The sequence below is a fragment of the Leptonychotes weddellii genome, chromosome 15, assembly GCF_054177405.1.
Source record: "Leptonychotes weddellii isolate Sample4059 chromosome 15, ASM5417740v2, whole genome shotgun sequence".
Taxonomy (NCBI): Eukaryota; Metazoa; Chordata; class Mammalia; order Carnivora; family Phocidae; genus Leptonychotes; species Leptonychotes weddellii.
Genome location: NC_138383.1, coordinates 49,407,396 through 49,431,389, shown reverse-complemented (window position 1 = coordinate 49,431,389; position 23,994 = coordinate 49,407,396). Strand labels below are relative to the sequence as shown.

Genomic DNA, 23,994 nt, shown 5'->3' with positions numbered 1-23,994 from the left:
AGCCGGGGAGGGCCGACCAACGACTCGAGCGCGCGCTCCGTGCAGGCCGGCGCAGGCGACCCCGTAGCGCAAGGGAGGGCGGGAAAGGAAGGGGCGGGGATGCAGGGGCGAATCTATAAAGGGCGTCATTCGGCTAGTTCGCTTCTCAGAAGCGCCGAGAGCGCGGCCGGGACGGTTGGAGAAGAAGGCGGCTCCCGGAAGGGGGAGAGACAAACTGCCGTAACCTCTGCCGTTCAGGAGTCTGGTTACTTATTTATTCGTTACCCTTTTTCTTCTTCCTCCCCCCGAAACCTTTTCCTTCCCCCCCCCTTCTTTTTTTTCCTTTTTGGGAGACGAAAAATCTCCGGAAAGGGGGAGGAGAGCTCCTTTCGCTCCTTTTTCACTTCCCCGCCTCCTTCCCTCCCCCACCTTTCCCTCCTCCGGCTTTTTCCTCCCAACTCGGGGAGGTCCTTCCCGGCGGCCGCCCCGACGGGGTCTGAGCACCTAGGCGGAGGCGGCGCAGGGTTTTTGTAGAGAGGTTTGCGCCTGCGCAGCGCGCCGGCCTCCGCGATGCACGGGGGCGGCCCCCCCTCCGGGGACAGCGCATGCCCGCTGCGCACCATCAAGCGAGTGCAGTTCGGAGTCCTCAGTCCGGATGAACTGGTAAGCGGCCCTGCCCTCCCTCTGCTCCCTGCCGCGGCGCCGGCGGGGCCCGACGCTGGCAGCCAGGGTGACGGGCCGCCGGAGCCGAGTGTCGCGAGCGTGTGAGCGAGCTCGGCGCTGTGTCCGGGCCGGAGGCCGGGCCGCAGCCGGGGTGGGGGGAGATCGGGGCACCGACGCCGAACAAGGGGGGCGCTTTGGAAGCGCGGATGCGAAGCGGGACCCCAGATCCTTGTTCCCCCCTCCCCCTTCCACAACTACTCATTGGACGCCTGCTGTGTGATAGACACGACAGACTCTAGGGTTGCAGAGCTGGACGAGACGCAGGAGGACCCTGCCTCCTGTGGGCGCTGTCCGTGGCAAGGGGCAGGGGAGGCCGACAGTAAACGTACAAATAAAGGAGCAAACAAGACAGCTCAGTTATGGCAAGTGCTCTGAATGGAGCGAAGAGGAGTTACCGAGGTGTGAGGCTCCTGTGGGCGGGGTGATGTCAGGGTCCATGAAGCCCCCTCTGGGGAGGCGACATTACCTGGATGAAGAGGAGGCAGCCAGTCCTCTGGGCCACAGATCCTAGAACAAGAGCTTTTCAGACAGAGGAAACAGCAGGTGCAAAGGGCTTGAGGGAGCCATGAACTTGGTGTGTCCCAGGGGCTGGAAGAAGTGCCAGTGTGACTGGGGTTTAGACGGGTGAGGAGAGTTATCGAAATGGGCTGGAGAAGCATGAGACTGGGCAGGCCCGGGGGGATGTTGTAAATCATGGTAAGGAATCTGAGTTTAATTCTGTTTTTAACAGGAAGCCTTTGGAGAATTATAAGCCAAAGAGTGACATCAAGTTTACATTAAAAAACACACACACACGCACAAATTACTAGTACTTTGGTTGCCGTGTGAAGAGCTGATTGTGGGGGAGGGCTAAGGAAGAGAGTGGGAGAGATCAGAGAGGAGGGTGGTTCTGGGGGAGAGCTGTTGGTGACTTGGACTCCTCTGTGGAGTGAACTGGAGGGAGCCAGGTGGCTGGAGAGAATGGTGTTGAATGGCCATCTTTGTGGATGGAGACAGTTTTGCTGGAGGATAAGGCACAGCTGCGTGAAAGTTATGTCAGGAGTTAGAACCTCGTAAGCTCACAGCATACAAAGAATAAATTCTGGGTGGAGTTAAGCTTTAAATCTAAAAAGCAAAACTGGAAAGCACCAGCAAAATAGAGAAGGCTTGGGAGTCTGATTCCAGGGGCAGAACCCCTTCATGGTAATGAATGAATTACAGGTAAATTTTACTGAGTGCCTACCATGTGCTAGGCACTGAGCCAAGCACTTTTTTCTTTTTTAATCTCTATACCATAACATGGGGCCCGAACTCACAACACCGAGATCAATGCCACGTGCCCCTCTGACTGTCAGATGCCCCAGCATTTTATGTACAAGGAAGAGCAGGGCACATTTCACTATATAAAAATAAGAGCCACTTCTCTTTATCAGAGGCACAATGGACATCTAAAAAACAGATTGGGAAACAGATTTGCACTGTGATAGTCAAGGCTAGGTTCCTTAATATACAAGGAACACTTAAAAATCAGTAAGAAAAGCACACACCTGCTAGACAAATAGAGGATACAAATAAGCTGCTCACGGAAGTAGTACAAGTGGCCAATAAAAAATACTCAGTTTACTAATAAAAACGTGCAAATTAAAGGTTTTTTTCTTAGATTATCTGATTTTTCTCTGCTGGCAAAAGTATTGGGAAATAGGCATGCTTATACATTGTTGGTAGCCTTTTTGGAGGACAGTCTGACAATTTTATCAGTCGTTTGATGCGTATTCTTTGGTCCAGTATTGCCAGTTCTAAAATTTTGTCCTTAAATAAAAAAACTCTGAATTTCTGCTCTCGAGCATGCCCTTCCCCAGGTCTTGTCTGGTTCAGCAAGCACACAGTGGCCATACCATTCATCCACTTAAACTCAGGCCAAAAACCTAAAAGCCATCTTCGATTCTTCTCCTCACAACTTGCACTTGGCCCATCTGCCAGTCTGTCAGCTCTGCCTTTCAAAGTGTGCCTGGAATCTGGCCATTTATGACCATCTCCATCTGGACCGACATGTCCCACCTTTCTCATGGAATACTGCAGTAGCCCTAGCCCCTACTTGTTCCTTCCGCAGTTTGCCGAGCAGCTGGGGAGCTCTTTTTATCATGTCTCTCCCCTGCATGGAATCCCTTCCGGAGGATCCAGACTGCTTACTCTGAACTGTATTGAGGTCCTGGCTTATCTGGCCTCCGCCTCCCTCTCCAGCTCATTACCAAAGTCCCCTTTGGGTCTTCTTTAACCACACCGACCTGCCTGTTCTTCCAACATTCCGAGTTCATTCATGCCTCAAGGACTTTATTATTAACTGTTCCTGCTGCTTTAGAACAACATTGCCCAGGCCTACCCAGGCTTATTCCTTTACATCCATATATTCTCTGCTCAGATGTCATATCGTTAAGACGGCTTTCCTGACCACCCTGTTTAAATAGTGTCCCCCCTGCATCCTCTAACCCCTGGTCTTTATTTTAAGTAATCTTTGCACCCTAGAGTGGGCTCGAACTTACAACCCCGAGATCAACAGTTCCATGCTCTTCTGACTGAGCCAGCAGGGTGACCTCTAACCCCGGTCTTGACTTTATTTTACTTCGTAGCTTGCCACTCAGAAAGGATTCGTTTTTCTGTTTCTTGCTCCCTCAGGAGAATGTAAATTTCATCAGGGACCCTGTATTCACCTCTTAATTTCATCATCTCAGAGGTTGCCTGGAACATAATTGTGGTGTAATGAGAATGAGTTAAATTAATGAGTGAATGAAGTAATTGGAAAGGATACAAAGATATGTGTAGAAGGGTTTTTATCACAACACTGTTTGGAAATGATACTGTTTGAAATTATAAATTGCCTACATACTTGCTGATAGGAATTCTGTGGAGCTAACTCGGGGTGTGTTCTTGGACTAGAACAAGATCTTCCCAGCAGACTAAATCCCCTGTTCCCAGACTGTGCTGAGCCACCGCGGCAAGCTCTCAGGGGCCCAGGGAGAGGTTTTAAATTTTCAAGATAAGTACAAGAAGATCGGCTTTGCGTCTGATGTCCCGGGAACTAGGAGTTCCTGATAGTTGCCTTTCGACATTAGATGGCGCCAGACCCCTTTCAGTGACGTCATATCTTGGGGAAGCTGGGTTTTTAGCAGTTACCAAATACAGGCCAAAAAAAAAATCAACGTAGAGCAAGAAAGAAGGGTGGTGCTGTCCAATCTGATCCCAAGATCTGCCAGGTTGTACAGGGCCCGACAGGGGTCAGAAGTACGTCATTGTTATTTGGGAAATTAAAAAAAAATTTTTTTTAATATATTGGAATCTTTCTCCATTTATGTGTGTTTTTTTAAATGGCTATGAAGTTGGTAGGACATAGGTATTTATTAAGTTGTTTGGGCCTGGGTACTTTTTTCTTTTAATTATTTTTTTTTTTTTAAAGATTTTATTTATTTATTTGACAGAGAGAGACATAGTGAGAGAGGGAACCCAAGCAGGGGGAGTGGGAGAGGGAGAAGCAGGCTTCCCGTGGAGCAGGGAGCCCGATGCGGGGCTCGATCCGAGGACCCTGGGATCCTGACCTGAGCCAAAGGCAGACGCTTAACCACTGAGCCACCCAGGCGCCCTGGCCCTGGGTACTTACTAAGTGGGTCTCTTTGGGCCCAGGGAGTGCTGCGAAAGTTGCTGACGTGGCGACTAAGAGCCCTTTGAACTGATGAAGTTCAGGGTTCTGAGAAATAAGTTACCAGAATGCAGAGTGAGACCCTGTTCATGTAAAAATAGAAAGGTGTTTGCATTTTATAAAACATGTGGAAGGCTGGCTGTTCACAAAACAGAGGCCGCATCCGGTGTGCAGGGGGACCGGGGGCTTTGATTTTGCCCTGCATTGCTTGCAGTTGATTCAGTGCTCCTGTGTCTTGAGGGAATAACAGGTAGTTCCGCTTTGGGTAGGAGGACCGGAGGGTGAGGGGCCTCTTGTGGAACAGACGGTATTTAAGAGTAGGATGTTTTCCAGAAGTCTTGGGGAGGGGTGTGTGTCGAGGTACTGAGGGCTCTTGGAATTAGCTGCAAGACGGAGCTGTTGCCTTGGCCGTTGTAGTGGGTTTGGAAGTTGCTGAGTCCTGAGGGAGAGGAAGCAAGGAGGGTTGGTGCTCAGGCTTTATGCAAAGCTGGTACAAAGCCAGCATAGATGAGAGCTCAGTGACACTTGAAGAGGTTGACCCCTGTTCGTTAAAAGCAACTGTGTAGGGGCGCCTGGGTGGCTCAGTCGGTTGAGCGACTGCCTTCGGCTCAGGTCATGATCCTGGAGTCCCGGGATCGAGTCCCGCATCGGACTCCCTGCTCGGCAGGGAGTCTGCTTCTCCCTCTGACCCTCCCGACCCTCCCCCCTCTCATGGTCTCTCTCTCTCAGTCTCTCTCTCTCAAATAAATAAATAAAATCTTTTAAAAAAAAAAAAGGCAACTGTGTACCATGAAAAACATCATTTTATTTATTTATACCCCAGTTCATTCCAAGAAGGATATAAAACAGTAATATGCTCATAGACGTGTGCTATATCGGTGGATCAGAAGCTAATTCTTGTCTTCAGATTCTTTATAATCAAGGGAGGGGTTTCCTGCGCATGCAACAAGTATTTACTGGTGCTGTGGTAGGCGCTGATATAAAGCCAAATGAAACCTGATCCTTGCCCTCAAGGATTGCAATCCAGTGGGAGAGACAGATAAGTAAACAGGTAATGGCAGTGGGGCTGAGAACCCTGGGAGGCCCTCCGTGGCCATTGCAGAGAGGTGACATTTGAATCGGGACTTAAGGAATGTAAAGTTTCCCGGGAAGGGGGGTGCATGAAGGAATTTTGAGAGCTCTCTTGCAGTTGGAGCATAAATGTGGGGGGGGGGGTGGAGGCAGAATGTGGGACTGCATCTGTAAGAGTGGGTTGAAGCCCAGTTCCAAGGACCGTGTATGTTTTTCTAAAGGCAGAGAAAAAAAGGAGGTGTTTTTTGATTATTTATTAGAGAGAGAGAGAGAGAGTGCGTGCGCATAGGAGCAGGGGTAGAGGCAGAGGGAGAAGCAGGCTTCCTGCTGAGCAGAGAGCCTGATGGCGGGGCTCGATCCCAGGACCCTGGGATCATGACCTGAGCCGAAGGCAAATGCTTAACCGACTGAGCCACCCAGGCGCCCCAAGAGTTTTTTTTTTTTTTTTTAAAGCTTCTATTCATTTGAGACACAGAGATACAGAGAGCGTGAGCAGGGGGAGAAGCAGAGGGAGAGGGTGAAGCAGGCTCCCGCTGAGCCAGAAGCCCAACTGGGGCTCCATCCCAAGACCCTGGGATCATGAACTGAGTTGAAGACAGACACTTAACCATCTGAGCTACCCAGGCGCCCCAGTTTGTGTTTTTGTTTTTTTTTAAGATTTTATTCTTTTTTTTAAAAGATTTATTTATTTGACAGAGAGAGACACAGGGAGAGAGGGAACACAAGCAGGGGGAGTGGGAGAGGGAGGAGCAGGCTTCCCGCGGAGCAGGGAGCCCGATGCGGGGCTCGATCCCAGGACTCCGGGATCATGACCTGAGCCGAAGGCAGACACTTAAGGACTGAGCCACCCAGGTGCCCCTTTAAGATTTTATTCTTAAGTAATCTCTACACCCAGCATGGGGCTTGAACTCAAACCCCAAGGTCAAGTCGCTTGCTCCACCCCTGAGCCAGCCAGGTGCCCCTGAAGAGAACTCGTATTTACTGAGAATTTGCAGCAGGCTTCTGTTCTGTAGCCTCAGGGGCACCCCTTGGGACCAGCCACCCCCTTGGGAGCCTAACCCTTACCGAGTGGGTAGTGAGAACCAGTGTTTGGAGGAAGGGTTGGGGGCTAACGTAGTTTGTATATAATCCAAAATGACAACTTGTTACCTTGTGGTAGGGAGATAGTCCAGAACATTCCAGGACAGCCCCTCGACCTATCTCAATACCTGGAAGCAGAATAGTCCTTAGCAGGTGGGTGGTTTGGTGAGCATGGACTTGGAGCAGAGGGAGGTGCACGGTTTTGAGCATGATTTCCCCCAGCTCCCTCTCTAGCGACCTTTCTGGCAGCCAGATTCAGGCTTGCTTCTGCCTTCCTGTGTTTCAGTCAAGGGGAGCAAAGCCTTTCGTGTTTTTCAGAAGACACGATGCAGCTGATGGGATGCCGGCTTTGTGAAGTCAGTCACCCCCAGCCCTGTCTTCCTGAGACTTCGTCAGGTCATCCTGATGAGCCTTGTGGGTGTTCAGAACCTCTTGTATCAATAGACCATTTGGTTTCTACTCAGCAGTGGCTGGTCAGTCCATTATGGGGGGATTACCGGCCTGACTGGCAGGGACAGCCTTCTCTCTTTTTTCCAAGGTCTTTGAAGGCGCTTCCCTGAAGCCAAGGGCCCTAAGCAGTTGAGTCCAGTCTAACAAACATTCAGCAGCAGCCATGGGACCCAGGACGATAGAGAAATGCTGTCTACCAAGAGATGCTTATAATCTTTGGGGAAGACAGAACCCCCAATCGATAATTTCATTGCACTGTGAGACGCGCGGTGATAGAGGGGTTATGGAGGCACAGAGGAGGCTCTGGAAACGCTTTCTGGAAGAAGCACTGCCTGAGCTGAGTCTTTAAACAGCAGTTAGCCTTGGCGGGAAGGGCCTTGCAGACCGAGCTAAGAGCACATACGAAGACCCGAAGCTGATGGGGGACCACTGGGGACTCCGTTACTGGTGTGGAAAAAGAAAGGAAAGTGGAAACGTCCTAAAACCCTTTTTGTAAGCTGTCCTCCTGAGTTTGGACATCATTCTGAGCGCGGGTATGAAGATTAGATTTCCGTTTTAGAAAGAGCACCCCAGCTATGTGGATGGATGGGAGAGAGACAGGCTGGCCACGCAAGGAGCGCCCTGATGTGAACCCCCGAGGAAAGGCCTGGCCTGAGGCAGTGGTTGGAGGCATGGAGAAGACGGGCAAGGCTCAGAGACTGTTGAGGAGGTGCAAACAGCCAGTGCCGGGGGCTGGGTGGATGATGGATTGGGTAGGTGTTGTTCCTGAGCACCTGTCATGTCCTGGCCTTAAGCAGGTACACGAAGTTACACAGTTCGTATGTGATAGAACCGGAATTGCAGACCGGAGGTCTCTGGCTCCAGCCCACGCTCAGTTAACGGGTTTATTTGTCAGAGAGAGAGAGCACAAGCAGGGGGAGTGACAGAGGGAGAAGCACACTCCCCGCCTAGCAGGGAGCCCGATGCAGGGCTCCATCCCAGGACCCTGAGATCACTACCTGAGCCGAAGGCAGACGCTCAGTCAGCGGAGCCACCCAGGTGTCCCTTGATTCAGTAGATAGTGTAATACGTGAATCCAAAGTTCAGAAGAAAGGGGAGGCCTGGAGGCAAAGATTCGGGCATCTTCGGGATAGAGAGTGAGCATCAGGGGACAGCCGGCGAGCTGCCTCCAGGGTGTGGATGAGCTGAAGCCCAGGGGCGCAGTGGACTCTGGGAGCAGACCGAGGCAGAGGAGCCGAGGAGGAGATAAAGTGGAAGGGCGGAGCTTCGGTGCAGTGGCCCGTCCACCGTGTGTCTCAGGCCCATGGGTTCAGACTGGGGCGGGCTCATGCTGGGGCTCACACTGGGGCGGTCTGCAGGATTTGGCAGAGCAGAGCACGCCTCCTCCTCGGTCTATGGGGAGTGGTTTCGGGGCGGAGGCGGGCGGATCCCTGCGGAGTGCAGATTGGAGCTCCCATCCCTTTGTGTGATGCTGTGGAAACAATGCGTTGGCGATCCCGGCTCTGCCCCTTCCTAGCTGCCTGTCTTTGGGCCTCTGGTGTCGTCACCTGTGAAATGGGCACAGTGATGCGTATTTTATCCATTAGCTGTGGAGAGCCGGCGAATCAGCTAGCGCTGCACCGGGCACCCAGCAGCCGAGTCCCAGGGTTGCAAGGGTTGTGTCTGCGCTGCAGCTAAGAACAGCAGGACGGATGTGTGTGGGGCCCAGAGAGGGTTGGGTTTGAGTCCTGCTGGCTCCCCGAGGTGGAGGCCTTGGACAGGTCACTTCACGCACTCAGGTTGCTCCTGTCTGAGCGACAGGACCTCATTCCTAGAAGGTGAGTGGATCGGCTTAGAGAAACAAGGTGCACGGAGTGCAGTTGGCGCCCAGCACGAAGGTGACACGCCGGTAGGAGCTTTTATTAAGTTTTAAGTTCTTCCCTCTGGACGTTTAGTGGGTCAGACCCAGCTAATGCCAAAGTCCTTGGTTTCCAGTGCGAAAACGAAAGGTTTCCTCAGCCCACGTCTCGCCCATACCTGCTTCTGAGCTCCTCGGTCTCCCGCTCCCTCCCCCAGGGGGTCCCTCAAGTCTGGATGCAGACTGGATTCCACCTTCAGTTCTGCCTCCATGTCCTGGGGCGCTGGGGCGCCCTTCTGCTCCAGCACCTGCCTCTCTCATCTTACCCCGGGATTTCCATCCGAGCAAGGATGGGCTCGGGCTGCTGGGCCCTCGGGAAGGAGGAGGTGACGAGGATGGGGGCAAACTGGCGGGCTTGAGGAGCTGAAGCTAGGGGACCAGGTGTGTCTTGGCGGGCTGCAGCACCGTCCCCTGCCAGGGACCAGAGTCGGGGCCTGATTTCAGCCTTGGAAGAAGCAAGGCATTGATTTTTTTTTCCCCCTTGAAACAATTTGCTTCTTTTTGTGATTAAATCTTGTGGATGTCAGTGATTTGGCATTGACCCAGAGGGGTGTGTGGGTTTGAGTCCGAGAGGCAGGTGGCTTGCGTAGAGGTCAGGGTCGGCCACACGCAAGTCTGAGTGCCTCCTATCAGGATAGGGACTAGGACCCCCCATACTCGGTGCCAGCACTCAGAGCGGACCCACTCCCATGCTGTCCCCCTTTGAGGCCTTCGTATGTGAAGGCTGGAAGCTAGAAACCCTATTTAGTCGTTATTGGCCTTTGTTTCTGTAGAAACGGATGTCTGTGACCGAGGGCGGCATCAAATACCCCGAGACAACGGAGGGGGGCCGCCCCAAGCTTGGGGGGCTGATGGACCCAAGGCAGGGGGTGATCGAGCGGACCGGCCGCTGCCAGACCTGTGCAGGTGAGTGCTGGGGGCCTGGCACGGGGTCCCCACGGTGGGGGGGGCCTTGGGTGCTTGAACACCAGGCCTGGGGGTGGACCCCTGGGGACCTAGGCTCTGAGGTGCGAGTCGGGACGAGGCTGTGAGGTGTGTGTCCCTGCAGGAAATATGACAGAGTGTCCTGGCCACTTCGGCCACATTGAGCTGGCCAAACCTGTGTTTCACGTGGGCTTCCTGGTGAAGACGATGAAAGTGTTGCGCTGCGTCTGCTTCTTCTGCTCCAAACTGCTCGTGGACTCTGTGAGTGGGCGCGGGCCCTGGCCTGGGAGGGGCACCTTCCTGGGGGGGACGGAGGAGCGGGCCGCCTGACCCTGCTCTGCTCTATCCCCAGAACAACCCAAAAATCAAGGACATCCTGGCCAAGTCCAAGGGGCAGCCCAAGAAGCGGCTGACGCACGTGTATGACCTGTGCAAGGGGAAGAACATCTGCGAGGGTGGGGAGGAGATGGACAACAAGTTTGGGGTGGAGCAGCCGGAGGGCGACGAGGATTTGACCAAAGAGAAGGTAGCCGACCGGGACTGCTGGACGGGGGCCGGCGGCAGGGTGGGCGGGGTCTCCAGGCTCTGACGGCCCCTCTGTCTCCGGAAGGGCCATGGCGGCTGCGGGCGGTACCAGCCCCGCATCCGGCGCTCGGGCCTGGAGCTGTACGCGGAGTGGAAGCACGTCAACGAGGACTCCCAGGAGAAGAAGATCCTGCTGAGTCCTGAGCGAGTGCACGAGATCTTCAAGCGCATCTCCGATGAGGAGTGTTTCGTGCTGGGCATGGAGCCCCGCTACGCACGGCCCGAGTGGATGATCGTCACCGTCCTGCCCGTGCCCCCGCTCTCTGTGCGGCCCGCTGTGGTGATGCAGGGCTCTGCCCGCAACCAGGTCAGCAGCTCCTGGCCCCCGCCTGTGCGCGGGGCGGCTGGCTGTCGGAGGGGAGGGAGCCCCCGGGCTGTGGGCGGACGCGTGCAGGAGCCGGGGCTCGAGCGAGGGTGCCTGGGTCACCGTGCCACCTGGCAGCCGTGTGCCCTTGGTGGAGGCCCTTGACTTAGTTGAAGATCACGGAGGTGCTTCCGTGCGTGGGCGGTGAGAGACCAGGCCTGCTTGGCAGGCGCCCTGAGGACGAGGGAGGCGCCGATCGCCCAGTGGTGGCCGGCCTGTGACCGTGCGGACTTCCTGCCGCAGGATGACCTGACTCACAAGCTGGCGGACATCGTGAAGATCAACAATCAGCTGCGGCGCAACGAGCAGAACGGCGCGGCGGCCCACGTCATCGCCGAGGACGTGAAGCTTCTCCAGTTCCACGTGGCCACCATGGTGGACAATGAGCTGCCCGGCTTGCCCCGCGTGAGTCCACACGCTGCCCGCCTGGTGCCGGAGCGGAAGGGGGCTAGGGGCCCGTGGGAGGCCTCCGAGCTCTGGAGCAGGGGCCCGTGCTGACCACGGGGTGCCCCCGCCCTGTGTTTCCTCACAGGCCATGCAGAAGTCTGGACGCCCCCTCAAGTCCCTGAAGCAGCGGCTGAAGGGCAAGGAAGGCCGGGTCCGAGGGAACCTGATGGGCAAGCGGGTGGACTTCTCGGCCCGCACCGTCATCACCCCCGACCCCAACCTCTCCATCGACCAGGTCGGCGTGCCCCGCTCCATCGCGGCTAACATGACCTTTGCGGAGATCGTCACGCCCTTCAACATCGACAGGTGGGCTTGGCCTCAGGAGCTCCGCCTGGGGGGGGTGGGTATGTGAGGGCACAGGCTTGGAGCGGGGCTGGGAGCGCTTCCACCTGGGCCTCTGGGGTGAGGGCAACAGGGCTTCCAGGGAGGCGTGTGCTCACTGCACCTCTGCCTTCTCCAGACTCCAGGAGCTGGTGCGCAGGGGAAACAGCCAGTACCCAGGGGCCAAGTACATCATCCGGGACAATGGCGATCGTATTGACCTGCGTTTCCACCCCAAGCCCAGTGATCTTCACTTGCAGACCGGCTACAAGGCATGTAGCAGGCCAGGGCCTCTCTCCCTGACCCGAGCAGGAGGCTCTGGAGTGGGGGCCGGCTGCAGGGGGCCCCCTGAGGCCGTCCTGTCTGTTAGGGTCAGGCCTGGGGCGTCTCTAAAAGGCCGCTGCCGTCCTCGGCAAGCTGTGGCTGCTGGCCGCGGACATCCGGTGCGGGGGGGGTCGCACTAACCCAAGGGCAGCACCCCGGACCCCAGCTCTACAGGGTAGGGAAGGGAGATCCAGGGAGGAATGGAGCGGAAGGCTTCGCGCGCAGAGTCTCTGGGTTTTCTCCCGCCACGGAGGTCCCTGAGGCCGCTGGGTGCTGCGCCTCGTCCTCTCCTGACGTCTGGCCCGAAGGGGTGGATGATACGTGTCCTCCATGGAATCGTACCCTCCCGTCGGTCTGTTTGCACCTGCAGAGCGTTCAGGCCCACCGGCCTTTCCTTCTTAGCAAGCCCCCTCCTCTGAGCCTGTCGCCTCCCTCCCTAGGTGGAACGGCACATGTGTGACGGCGACATCGTCATCTTCAACCGCCAGCCGACTTTGCACAAAATGTCCATGATGGGGCACCGAGTCCGCATCCTCCCCTGGTCCACTTTTCGCTTAAATCTGAGGTCAGTGTCCGGGCCGAGGGCGGCGGGTGCGGCCGGGCGGCTCCCTGACGCTTCCCTGCGGCGGCTCCCTGAGCCCGGCCTCTCGGTCCCTGCAGTGTGACGACTCCATACAATGCTGACTTTGACGGGGATGAGATGAACTTGCACCTGCCACAGTCTCTGGAGACGCGGGCGGAGATCCAGGAGCTGGCCATGGTGCCCCGGATGATTGTCACCCCCCAGAGCAACCGCCCTGTCATGGGTATCGTGCAGGACACGCTCACGGCAGTGCGCAAATTCACGAAGAGAGACGTCTTCTTGGAGCGGGTGCGTGCTCCTGGCGGGGGGGGCCCGGGGAAGGAAGAGCTGCGACATCTGCCTCGACCTGCCGCACGCCGACCTGTGTGCGAGGCAGGAGAGGGAGGCGGTTGGGAAGGTCAGCGGCCAAAAACAGCTCCTGGTTTTAGCTCCCCATTCAATGTTTTATTTTATTTTGGTTTCTTCTCCATTTAATTATTATTATTATTATTTTTAAAGATTTCATTTATTTATTTGACAGAGAGAGACACAGTGAGAGAGGGAACACAAGCAGGGGGAGTGGGAGAGGGAGAAGCAGGCTTCCCACTGAGCAGGGAGCCCGATGCGGGGCTCGATCCCAGGACTCCGGGATCGTGACCTGAGCCGAAGGCAGACGCTTAACGACTGAGCCACCAGGCGCCCCTCTTTTTTTTTTTTTTTTTTTAAGATTTTATTTTTTTGAAAGAGAGCACAAGCAGGGGAACAGCAGGCAGAGGGAGAGGGAGAAGCAGGCTCCCCGCCCAGCAGGGAGCCCAATGCGGGGCTCGATCCCAGGACCCCGGGATCATGACCTGAGCCGAAGGCAGACGCTTAACCCCAGGCGCCCCTCCCCATTTAATTCTTCAGTATGTCCTGTAGTTTCAGCTACTTAGAGAAAAGCAAAGGTGAAAAAGAAATGATTTCATTACAGGTTTTTTTTTCTACCTTTATCTTCACTCGTTTTATAATATTTTGTTTAAAGATTTTATTTATTTATTTGACAGAGAGATCACAGGCAGACAGGCAGAGAGAGGGAGAAGCAGGCTCCCCTCTGAGCAGGGAGCCCGATGTGGGGCTCGATCCCAGGAACCTGGGATCATGACCTGAGCCCAAGGCAGACACTTAACCGACTGAGCCACCCAGACGCCCCTTTTTTCATAATTATTAAAAGTAACTTACGTTTCTTGTTCAAGAGAAGAGAAACCCAGAGTCTCACGGTCATAATGAGTTTTTAATTAAAAGTTTGGAAAACGCTTTTCCGGGCATCTCTCCCTCCCCAGTCCGGCTTCCACCCGCAGCCCTGTGACCTTTCCCAGTGAGGCCTGCAGTGCTGAAGTCTGGTGTCGCTCTTCCTCTCGCAGGGGGAGGTGATGAACCTCCTGATGTTCCTGTCCACGTGGGACGGGAAGGTGCCGCAGCCAGCCATCCTGAAGCCGCGGCCCTTGTGGACGGGCAAACAGATCTTCTCCCTCATCATACCAGGCCACATCAACTGCATCCGCACCCACAGCACCCATCCCGATGATGAGGACAGTGGTCCTTACAAACACATCTCTCCCGGGGACACCAAGGTAGGACCTGGCCTCTGCCTGGGTGGGGACGGGGTTTGGACAGGGGCGCCACCGCCCGGGCCTCGAGTGGGGTGCTTTGTGCCCAGGTGGTGGTGGAGAACGGGGAGCTGATCATGGGCATCCTGTGTAAGAAGTCTCTGGGCACGTCGGCTGGCTCGCTGGTCCACATCTCTTACCTGGAGATGGGTCACGACGTCACTCGCCTCTTCTACTCCAATATTCAGACCGTCATTAACAACTGGCTTCTCATCGAGGGTGAGTGGAGGGCTGTAGTGAGCCCCCTTCTTGAATCCTGACTCTTCCTCCTCTTACTGTTCGCGGTTTTCTCCCGTCCTTTGCTTGTTCCTCCTTGGATTTGGGATCCCTCCGCCAGCTCTCGTGGCTGTGGTTCCATTCCGGGGTTTGGGGGGGCCTAAAGAGGGTGTTGGTGATGCTTCTCCTTTCCCCTAGGTCATACCATTGGCATTGGGGACTCCATCGCCGACTCTAAGACCTACCAGGACATTCAGAACACCATTAAGAAGGCCAAGCAGGACGTGATAGAGGTGAGTGGGGAGGCCCGGCCAAGACTGAGTGACAGGCGCCTGGAGACGTAGAAGGGAACGTCGGCGACAGCAGAGCAGGTGTGAGGGAGGGAAGGGGGAGCAGAACAGGCCCCGAGCCCTGCCGCCTCCCTTGCACCCAGGTCATCGAGAAGGCTCATAACAATGAGCTGGAGCCCACCCCGGGGAACACTCTGCGGCAGACCTTTGAGAACCAGGTGAACCGTATTCTCAACGACGCCCGAGACAAGACTGGTTCCTCTGCTCAGAAGTCCCTGTCTGAGTACAACAACTTCAAGTCCATGGTGGTGTCCGGGGCCAAAGGCTCCAAGATCAACATCTCCCAGGTGCGGAGCCTGGTCCTTCCAGATGCGGGCGGCAGAGAAGGCCGGGAGCGCGGGGGAAGGGGTGTCTGGGGGGAGCGTGCTGGGAACGCTGACTCCTCGTGCAAAGGGAGTCCGGTGCACCCCACCTTTCGGTCCCCAGGTCATTGCTGTCGTCGGGCAGCAGAACGTGGAAGGGAAACGGATCCCGTTTGGATTCAAGCACCGGACCCTGCCTCACTTCATCAAGGACGACTACGGGCCCGAGAGCCGAGGCTTTGTGGAGAACTCCTACCTGGCCGGCCTCACGCCCACCGAGTTCTTCTTCCACGCCATGGGGGGTCGCGAGGGCCTCATCGACACGGCTGTCAAGACTGCCGAGACTGGTGAGGCCTTCGGGGCCCCCAGGGTGGCGGTGGGGGTTCTTGGGCTAAAGCCTTCCCGTTCCCAGGCCGGTGATTTTGTCTCTCGTGGAAAGAATAGCAGCTGAAGCTCAGAAGCTGGGCTAGCGCTCCCTGGTGCAGGGACAGGGCCTCGAGGTCTCTCTGGCGACCTGTCCCCTGGGGGCTGGTTCCTGGGGGACTCTCCTAGGCCCTGGTTCCAGCTGGTGGTGGGCGTGGCTTTCCCGCGGCGGCCTCGGGCCAGGGGGCTGCTAGCTGTCTCTTCTGAGGTTCAGGTTGGGTGAAGGCCCCGGAGCGGCTGGCGAGGCTTGTCCTGAGATCAGGCTCTTTGCGCGTCGGCGTCCTCTTTCTGCCCTCGGGCCTATAGCCGGCCCCCTTCTTCTCGTAGGGTACATCCAGCGGCGGCTCATCAAGTCCATGGAGTCGGTGATGGTGAAATACGATGCCACTGTGCGCAACTCCATCAACCAGGTGGTGCAGCTACGCTATGGCGAGGATGGCCTGGCCGGCGAGAGCGTCGAGTTCCAGAACCTGGCTACTCTGAAGCCATCCAACAAGGCTTTTGAGAAGAAGTGAGGAGGCTGCAGTGGGTGGTTCTCGCCCCTGGGGCTCACGGCCCGCTTCCTAGGCGTCCCCGCCCTGCATGCAGAGAGACCGCTCGCCCACAGCGTGCCTGGCAGTCACCCTCACCTTTTAGGGCCCTTTCCCGATCTTGGGGATAGCAGCTGCATGGTGGGGGGGGCAGACCTGAGACCCAGCCCACCCTCTCCCCGATGACGGTATGAGCAAGCTCAGGCGGGGTGGCCCGAGCTCACGTCCTGTTGGCAGTCCTGGGGCCTAGGCCTTGCATTTCTCTGCCCCAGACGCTTGGCTTCAAAGCCCGGTTCTGCAAGCCATGCAGCTCAGGGAGCATGGCCACCTGCCCCTTGACACTCCTCCGCTCCTGCCGCCTGCAGGTTCCGCTTCGACTACACCAACGAGAGGGCCCTGCGGCGCACTCTGCAGGAGGACCTGGTGAAGGACGTGCTGAGCAACGCGCACATTCAGAATGAGCTGGAGCGCGAATTTGAGCGGATGCGTGAGGACCGGGAGGTGCTCAGGGTCATCTTCCCAACTGGCGACAGCAAGGTGCGTGTGGGCGGGAAGGTGGGGCCGGGGAGCTGCTGCCCGTGCGTGGCTGTGCCCGACTCGTGGCCCCCCTCCCTGCTGCCCCTCCTCAGGTGGTGCTCCCCTGTAACCTGCTGCGCATGATCTGGAACGCTCAGAAGATCTTCCACATCAACCCCCGCCTGCCCTCCGACCTGCACCCCATCAAGGTCGTAGAGGGTGAGTAGCTTCTCGGGGACCCCCGGGCCAGGCTGGGGGACTGGAGTGAGCTGGGCCCTGTCTACCATCTCTTGACCTCCTCTGGCCCGCAGGAGTCAAGGAATTGAGCAAGAAGCTGGTGATTGTGAATGGGGATGACCCCCTGAGCCGGCAAGCTCAGGAGAACGCCACGCTTCTCTTCAACATCCACCTGCGTTCCACGCTGTGCTCCCGCCGCATGGCCGAGGAGTTCCGGCTCAGCGGGGAGGCCTTCGACTGGCTGCTCGGAGAGATCGAGTCCAAGTTCAACCAGGCCATTGTGAGTGGTGTTGTCATCTCAGCCTTGCTTTTGTCCTTTGACCTGTCAACTTGCCTGGGCTCTGAGCACAGCCTGCCTCTGTCTACCATCGCCTGGTCATGGCTCTCGCTCACGGAGGGGCCACGCTGTGCCGGGTCCTGTGCGTGGGGCTTCATGCTCCTTCATTCCCTGGCGGGCTCGAGACGACCCGAGCAGGTTGTGCCCATGTCGCAGACGCGAACACTGGGCCTTGGGAGAGATGGGTTGACTACTCCAGGACGGGCAGTCGTGCTGGAAAGAAGCCGCGTGGCTGGGATATGAGATAGGAGGGTCATTCTTTATTTTCTTAAAGTGCCTGCTGTGTGCTGAATTCCAATTTAGGTGGAGGTAAGGAATTGGAGTGAGCAGGAAAGAGATTTAGAGATACTAGGATAGACCATCACTGTGTTGAAGTGAGGTTTTTACAGGATAGCGGGAAGAGAGAAGCATTGTGATTATAGGCATGGCCTTGAATACGTGTGATGTAAATCCAGTTTTGTAAAATAAATAATTAGAATGCATTAGGGAACGCTACAGACTACGACTGAAAGAAAGAAGGCTTAAATGAGCGGAAGGACATCCTGTGTTCACAGATTACAAGATTTGTGTTGCTAAATGGTGATAATCCGAAGTGACCTACAGACCCAACACTGTCCCTCTCAAATCCCAGCTCCTTTTTTATGCAGAAATTTATAAGCTGATTATAAAATTCATATGGAAACACAGGGGACCCGGAATAGCCAGACAGTTTTGAAGAAGAACAAGATTAGAGGACTCACACTCCCCGATTTTAGAACTCCGTGTAGAGCTTCAGTTCTCGAGATAGCATGGTGCTCACGTAGGATGAATGGAACTTGAGTCGATGGCTTGGAAATTAAACCCTCATGTTTACAGTCATTATATTTCTGACAAGGGTGCCAAGTCGATCGAACAAGGGAAAATAAGTGTTTTCAGCAATGGTGCTGGGGGGCCCCTGGGTGGCTCAGTCCGTTAAGCATCCAACTCCTGGTTTCGGCTCAGGTCATGGTCTCATGGGTTATAAGCTCAAACCCCACGTTGGTCTCAGCGCTCAGCAGGAGGGTCTGCTTGAGATTCTCTTCTGCCCTTAGCCCTGCGCGTGCTCAGTCTCTCTCTTTCTCTCAAACAAATCTTTAAAAAATAATAGTGCTGGGACAACCGGACATCCACATGCAAAAGATTGAAGTTGGATTCCTATTGTATGGAAAAATTACTTCAAAATGCGTTAGAGACCTAAATATAAAAGCTCAAGCTGTAAAAGGTTCTAGAAGAAAACGTAAGGGTAAATCGTCATAACCTTTGATCAGATGGTGGAGTCTTCAGTAGGACGCCAAAGGCGTGCGCTGAAGAGCACAAAACAAGACAGATCGGGCTTCATCTGAATTAAAAACTTGTGCTTCAGAGGATACCAGCGAGAGAGTGAGGAAAGCCAGAAAGGGAGGAAAGATTTGCAGATCATTGCACGCGTGAAGGATACATGGACTGCTGCGAGTCAGCAACTTTTAAAAAGAGGGCCGTCTAAGGGCTTGAGTAGACATTTCCCCCCAAAATATACGAAAGTGACCAGTAAACGCATGAGAAAAGACGCTCAGCATCATTGGCCGCCCAGGAAATGGAGCTGAAGCCCCAGTGAGCTACCGCTTCGTGGCCCTCGAGTTTAGGATGGAAAGAGGCTGTGGGCAATGCCACGGAGCAGTGGACACTCCTGGGCCACTGTTGCGGGTGGTGCGGCCACTGGGGGGGGTCCCTGGGGGTGACGGCCCGCTGTTCCTCTTAAGAGTAAACAGAGGTACCGTTTGAACCAGCAGATCCACTCCTAGGAATATGCCTGAGACTGGAAGGCGTGTGCAAGGAAAACCCGGCACACAGACGTCCACGGCCCCGTCGTTCGTAATGGCCAAGCCGTGGAAACAGCCAAACGTCCGTCCGCTGATGGATGAGTAAACAGGAGTGCCAAAGCCACACAGAGGAATGTTCTGTGGTGAAAGTAACGAGGTGCCAAGCCATAAGGAGACCGCAGTGCCCGCCTGCGGAGTCTCATGGAAAGTTAGATTTGATGGCATGTGGTCGCAGCCCCAGTGAAAATAAACTTCGGGGAGCTCCCCCCACTTGGAGCACCGAGGCGACGTGAGAGTTCAGCCTGAGCTTCAGCACACTGTAGAAGCTAGGGTTCCAGACGGCCGAGTGCCTCCTTCCGGGCGTGCGGCACGGCCCGGGCCAACGTGTGAGTGTAGACTGAGGCAGAGGAAGGGGCGCGCGAGTCCGACTCGTCCCAACGCCGGTGTCGCCGTCCCGGCTGCACCTCGTCCTCAGTCGCCAGAAGGGAGGCGCTCGCTTTTTCTGATGCCGGCTCTTCTCACTCCGCAGGCCCATCCCGGGGAGATGGTGGGCGCCCTGGCCGCACAGTCCCTTGGAGAACCTGCCACCCAGATGACCTTGAACACCTTTCATTATGCTGGTGTGTCTGCCAAGAATGTGACCCTGGGGGTGCCCCGCCTCAAGGAGCTCATCAACATCTCCAAGAAGCCGAAGACACCTTCGCTTACTGTCTTCCTGCTGGGCCAGTCGGCTCGAGATGCTGAGAGAGCCAAGGTGGGGTGCACGGCTGGGCCTCCTGGCGGGAGGAAGAGGAGGAGAGCCTCGCCCTTGAATGCATGCTCTCTACAGGAGGGTTTGGAAGGGCTTTTAGAGCCACCCACATGCCTGTGTCCCCAATCCCTCTTTGTCCCAGGACATTCTGTGCCGTCTGGAACATACGACGTTGAGGAAGGTGACCGCCAACACCGCCATCTACTATGACCCCAACCCCCAGAGCACGGTGGTGGCAGAGGATCAGGAGTGGGTGAATGTCTACTACGAGATGCCTGACTTTGACGTGGCCCGGATCTCCCCCTGGCTTCTGCGGGTGGAGCTGGACCGGAAGCACATGACTGACCGGAAGCTGACCATGGAGCAGATTGCCGAGAAGATCAATGCTGGTAGGGGCGGGAGGGCCCAGCTCCGGAGTCCTGCCCGAGCTCCCAGTCTGTCCTGTCACCGCCTGCCAGTCCCCAGTGAGCCACCCACCCTCCCCGCTTCCGTGGGCCTGCTCTGCCTCTGGCCGTCCTGCGCTTCCTCTCTGCTCCCTTTCCCTTCTCCCTGCTCCCCTCCTTCTAGAGGGTTCTGGGAGGAGGAGGGGAAGCCAGAAGAGAGTCCTGTCGCGTTCGTTCTCATGACCCCTTCTCCCCGCCAGGTTTCGGCGATGACTTGAATTGCATCTTTAACGACGATAACGCCGAGAAGCTGGTACTCCGGATCCGCATCATGAACAGCGACGAAAACAAGATGCAAGAGGTAAAGGACGCTAGGAAACCTTGTTCGCGACCAGGGGCGTTAGAGCGAAAGCAGCCTTGTCGTGGAGGCTGGCCGTGATTTCCAAGACTTGTAGCAGCAAAAACGTTTGAAAACTGAGGTAGCAGCCATGGAGACCCAACGGGTGGTGTTGAAGTGGGGGAGGCCCTGGGCCCTCCCCCCGTGAGGCTCCCGCCTGAGGGCGGAGGGCAGAGTTGGCGCATCCTGCGGAAGGTGGGTGACAGCCGCAGGCCCCGAGATGGGGCTGGACCGGTGACCTCACGCCTGGGCACGGCTCCTGAGAAAGGAGATGGGGTGCCTGGGCACGAATAACGAAAACGCGGAGCTCGCTGGTGAACCTCGGAGAGTAGATCTGGAAATCGTGTCGGGTCTTGAGGGAGCAGAGGACAGCCCCTCCCACGAGCCTGGTGGGGCCGAAGTGGCCTGGGCAGTACCCGCGGGGCTGGGGTGAGCTGGGGGGGCCGCAGGCGCCGGCACGGCCCTTGGAGCGGGCGAGCGCACACGCCGCAATTGCGTTGGGGTGGTGGGGTGTGGGTGTCCCCTTAGGTTTTTCTCAGGATCGCCAAAACGTGATAAAAAGTCACGTCAGGGGAACCAAGGAGGGCAGAGCCTGGGGCCTGAGTTGACTCTTCGGTCCCTGGGGAGGCTGTGGTTCGGGGTGAGCCTGGGAAGAGAGGAGGGTTCTAGGACTCTGGCCTCGCTCTCTGCAGGAGGAGGAGGTGGTGGACAAGATGGATGACGACGTTTTCCTGCGCTGCATCGAGTCCAACATGCTGACCGATATGACCCTGCAGGGCATCGAGCAGATCAGCAAGGTCAGCCTGCCCACTCCTCTGCGATGCAGCCCCCCCGCTGCCCCATCCCCCCTGCCCGAGCTCACACCCCTCCCTCGCCGCCCCTGTCCCCCCCGCCGCCCCAGTCCCCACCCCCACCCGAGCTCACGCCCCTCCCCTGCAGGTGTATATGCACCTGCCGCAGACAGATAACAAGAAGAAGATCATTATCACGGAGGACGGGGAGTTCAAGGCCCTGCAGGAGTGGATCCTGGAGACGGATGGTGTGAGCCTGATGCGGGTGCTGAGCGAGAAGGACGTGGACCCTGTGCGCACCACGTCCAACGACATCGTGGAGATCTTCACGGTGAGCCCATGGAGCCCCCCTGCCCCGCTCTCTTCCCGATCCCCGGGTGTCCGGCAAGCAATGGCCCCGTGCTCGCTCTCGGCATTTGCTCACTTGGATTTGTCCAAGCCCGAGTCCACCGTTGGCCGTGGGCTGCCCCGACTCTGACCCCCCCCCGCCCCCGGCCATGCCAGGTGCTGGGCATCGAAGCTGTGCGGAAGGCTCTGGAGCGGGAACTGTACCACGTCATCTCCTTTGACGGCTCCTACGTCAATTACCGCCACTTGGCTCTGCTCTGTGACACCATGACCTGTCGCGGCCACTTGATGGCCATCACCCGACATGGGGTCAACCGCCAGGATACCGGCCCTCTCATGAAGTGCTCCTTTGAGGAGACGGTAAGGACGGCCCCGGGCAGGGTGGCAGGAGAGGGGGCAGGACGAGGGAGCGCTGCAGGAAGAAGGGGTGAGGCAGTGAAGGTGGGCGCTGGCCTGGCCGCCGCCCTCGCCCCATCGGAGCTTGGGGTGTGGAGGCGTCTCACGGGCCCCCCGCCCGTCCGGTCGTCCAGGTGGACGTGCTGATGGAAGCGGCCGCCCACGGAGAGAGCGACCCCATGAAGGGGGTGTCGGAGAACATCATGCTGGGCCAGCTCGCCCCGGCCGGCACCGGCTGCTTCGACCTGCTGCTCGACGCGGAGAAGTGCAAGTACGGCATGGAGATCCCCACCAACATCCCCGGCTTGGGGGCCGCCGGACGTGAGTAGCAGGGCCTCCGCTGCCCAGACCTGCGGGGGTGCGGGGGGGGGGGGGTCGGCCCGCGGTGCGGTGCTCAGGAGCCCCCCTGCTTCTCCACAGCTACCGGCATGTTCTTCGGCTCGGCGCCCAGTCCCATGGGAGGGATTTCTCCGGCCATGACACCCTGGAACCAGGGCGCAACTCCAGCGTATGGCGCCTGGTCCCCCAGTGTTGGTGAGTGACGCCCCGGGAACAGGGCCCCCCGGGTCGCCGGGGGCGGGTGAGCTGCGGGGCTGAAGCGGCGCCAGGTCAGAGCGTGGGAGGCCGGGTGGCTCTGCGGACGGGGTTGGGCTCCAGCTCTGCCCTGGACTCCCGTCTCTCTCCCCTGACAGGGAGCGGAATGACCCCGGGGGCAGCCGGCTTCTCCCCCAGCGCCGCTTCCGACGCCAGTGGCTTCAGCCCCGGGTACTCGCCTGCCTGGTCCCCCACGCCGGGCTCCCCGGGCTCCCCCGGCCCCTCCAGCCCGTACATCCCCTCACCAGGTGAGCTGTCCGTGCCGGTCGGGGCCAAGTTTCTTTCCTCCTCGATCCTCCCTTTGGGTGACTTTCCGCCACTTAACTCCTTTTGGCTTCTTCCCCGCAGGTGGTGCGATGTCTCCCAGCTACTCCCCGACCTCACCTGCCTACGAGCCTCGCTCCCCTGGGGGCTATACGCCTCAGAGTCCCTCTTACTCCCCCACCTCGCCCTCCTACTCCCCCACCTCTCCGTCCTACTCTCCAACTAGTCCCAACTATAGTCCCACGTCACCCAGCTACTCCCCGACTTCTCCCAGCTACTCCCCAACCTCGCCCAGCTACTCCCCGACCTCACCCAGCTACTCCCCGACCTCTCCCAGCTACTCTCCAACTTCCCCGAGCTACTCGCCCACCTCTCCCAGTTACTCCCCGACCTCTCCCAGCTACTCTCCCACCTCTCCCAGCTACTCCCCAACCTCTCCCAGCTACTCGCCCACATCCCCCAGCTATTCTCCCACATCCCCCAGCTACTCTCCCACGTCCCCGAGCTACTCCCCCACGTCCCCGAGCTACTCCCCGACGTCCCCGAGCTACTCACCAACCAGCCCTAACTATTCTCCAACCAGTCCCAATTACACCCCGACGTCACCCAGTTATAGCCCGACATCACCCAGCTACTCCCCAACTAGTCCCAACTACACGCCCACGAGCCCCAACTATAGCCCGACCTCTCCAAGTTACTCTCCAACTTCGCCCAGCTACTCCCCAACCTCGCCAAGCTACTCCCCATCAAGCCCACGATACACACCACAGTCTCCAACCTATACCCCGAGCTCCCCCAGCTACAGCCCCAGCTCCCCCAGCTACAGCCCAACCTCGCCGAAGTACACCCCCACCAGTCCCTCCTACAGCCCCAGCTCCCCAGAGTACACCCCGACCTCCCCCAAGTACTCACCCACCAGCCCGAAATACTCACCCACCTCCCCCAAGTACTCGCCCACCAGCCCCACCTACTCACCCACCACCCCAAAATACTCCCCAACATCTCCTACTTATTCGCCAACCTCTCCCGTCTATACCCCAACCTCCCCCAAGTACTCGCCCACCAGCCCCACCTATTCGCCCACCTCCCCCAAGTACTCGCCCACCAGCCCCACCTACTCGCCCACCTCCCCCAAAGGCTCCACCTACTCCCCCACTTCCCCTGGCTATTCCCCCACCAGCCCCACCTACAGCCTCACCAGTCCGGCCATCAGCCCGGACGACAGTGATGAGGAGAACTGAGGGTGCGCGAGGCGCGGGGCAGCCCGGGTGGTGCCCTTGTGGGGCGCAGGCCCCCAGC

At 57.4% G+C, this 23,994-nt stretch overlaps 1 protein-coding gene and 1 long non-coding RNA gene across 2 annotated transcripts; both read left to right on the top strand.

Annotated features, from left to right (window-relative positions):
- Positions 1-159: 159 nt before the first annotated feature.
- POLR2A (RNA polymerase II subunit A) lies at positions 160-23,988 on the top strand. The gene is made up of 29 exons (XM_006738900.3): positions 160-642; positions 9,644-9,776; positions 9,919-10,055; positions 10,147-10,320; positions 10,405-10,686; positions 10,987-11,148; positions 11,276-11,496; positions 11,651-11,783; positions 12,276-12,400; positions 12,496-12,706; positions 13,798-14,007; positions 14,094-14,262; positions 14,458-14,552; positions 14,693-14,896; positions 15,036-15,258; positions 15,662-15,845; positions 16,230-16,401; positions 16,494-16,599; positions 16,692-16,897; positions 19,301-19,525; positions 19,665-19,911; positions 20,166-20,266; positions 20,995-21,099; positions 21,242-21,424; positions 21,598-21,801; positions 21,972-22,158; positions 22,258-22,371; positions 22,530-22,679; positions 22,780-23,988. The coding sequence occupies exons 1-29, from the start codon at positions 550-552 to the stop codon at positions 23,934-23,936; spliced, it is 5,913 nt and encodes a 1,970-aa protein (XP_006738963.1). The 5' UTR covers positions 160-549; the 3' UTR covers positions 23,937-23,988.
- On the top strand, positions 654-9,632 carry LOC145717431 (uncharacterized). The gene is made up of 3 exons (XR_014140635.1): positions 654-982; positions 1,060-6,087; positions 6,296-9,632. It is a non-coding gene; the product is annotated as an uncharacterized LOC145717431 (long non-coding RNA).
- Positions 23,989-23,994: the final 6 nt, after the last annotated feature.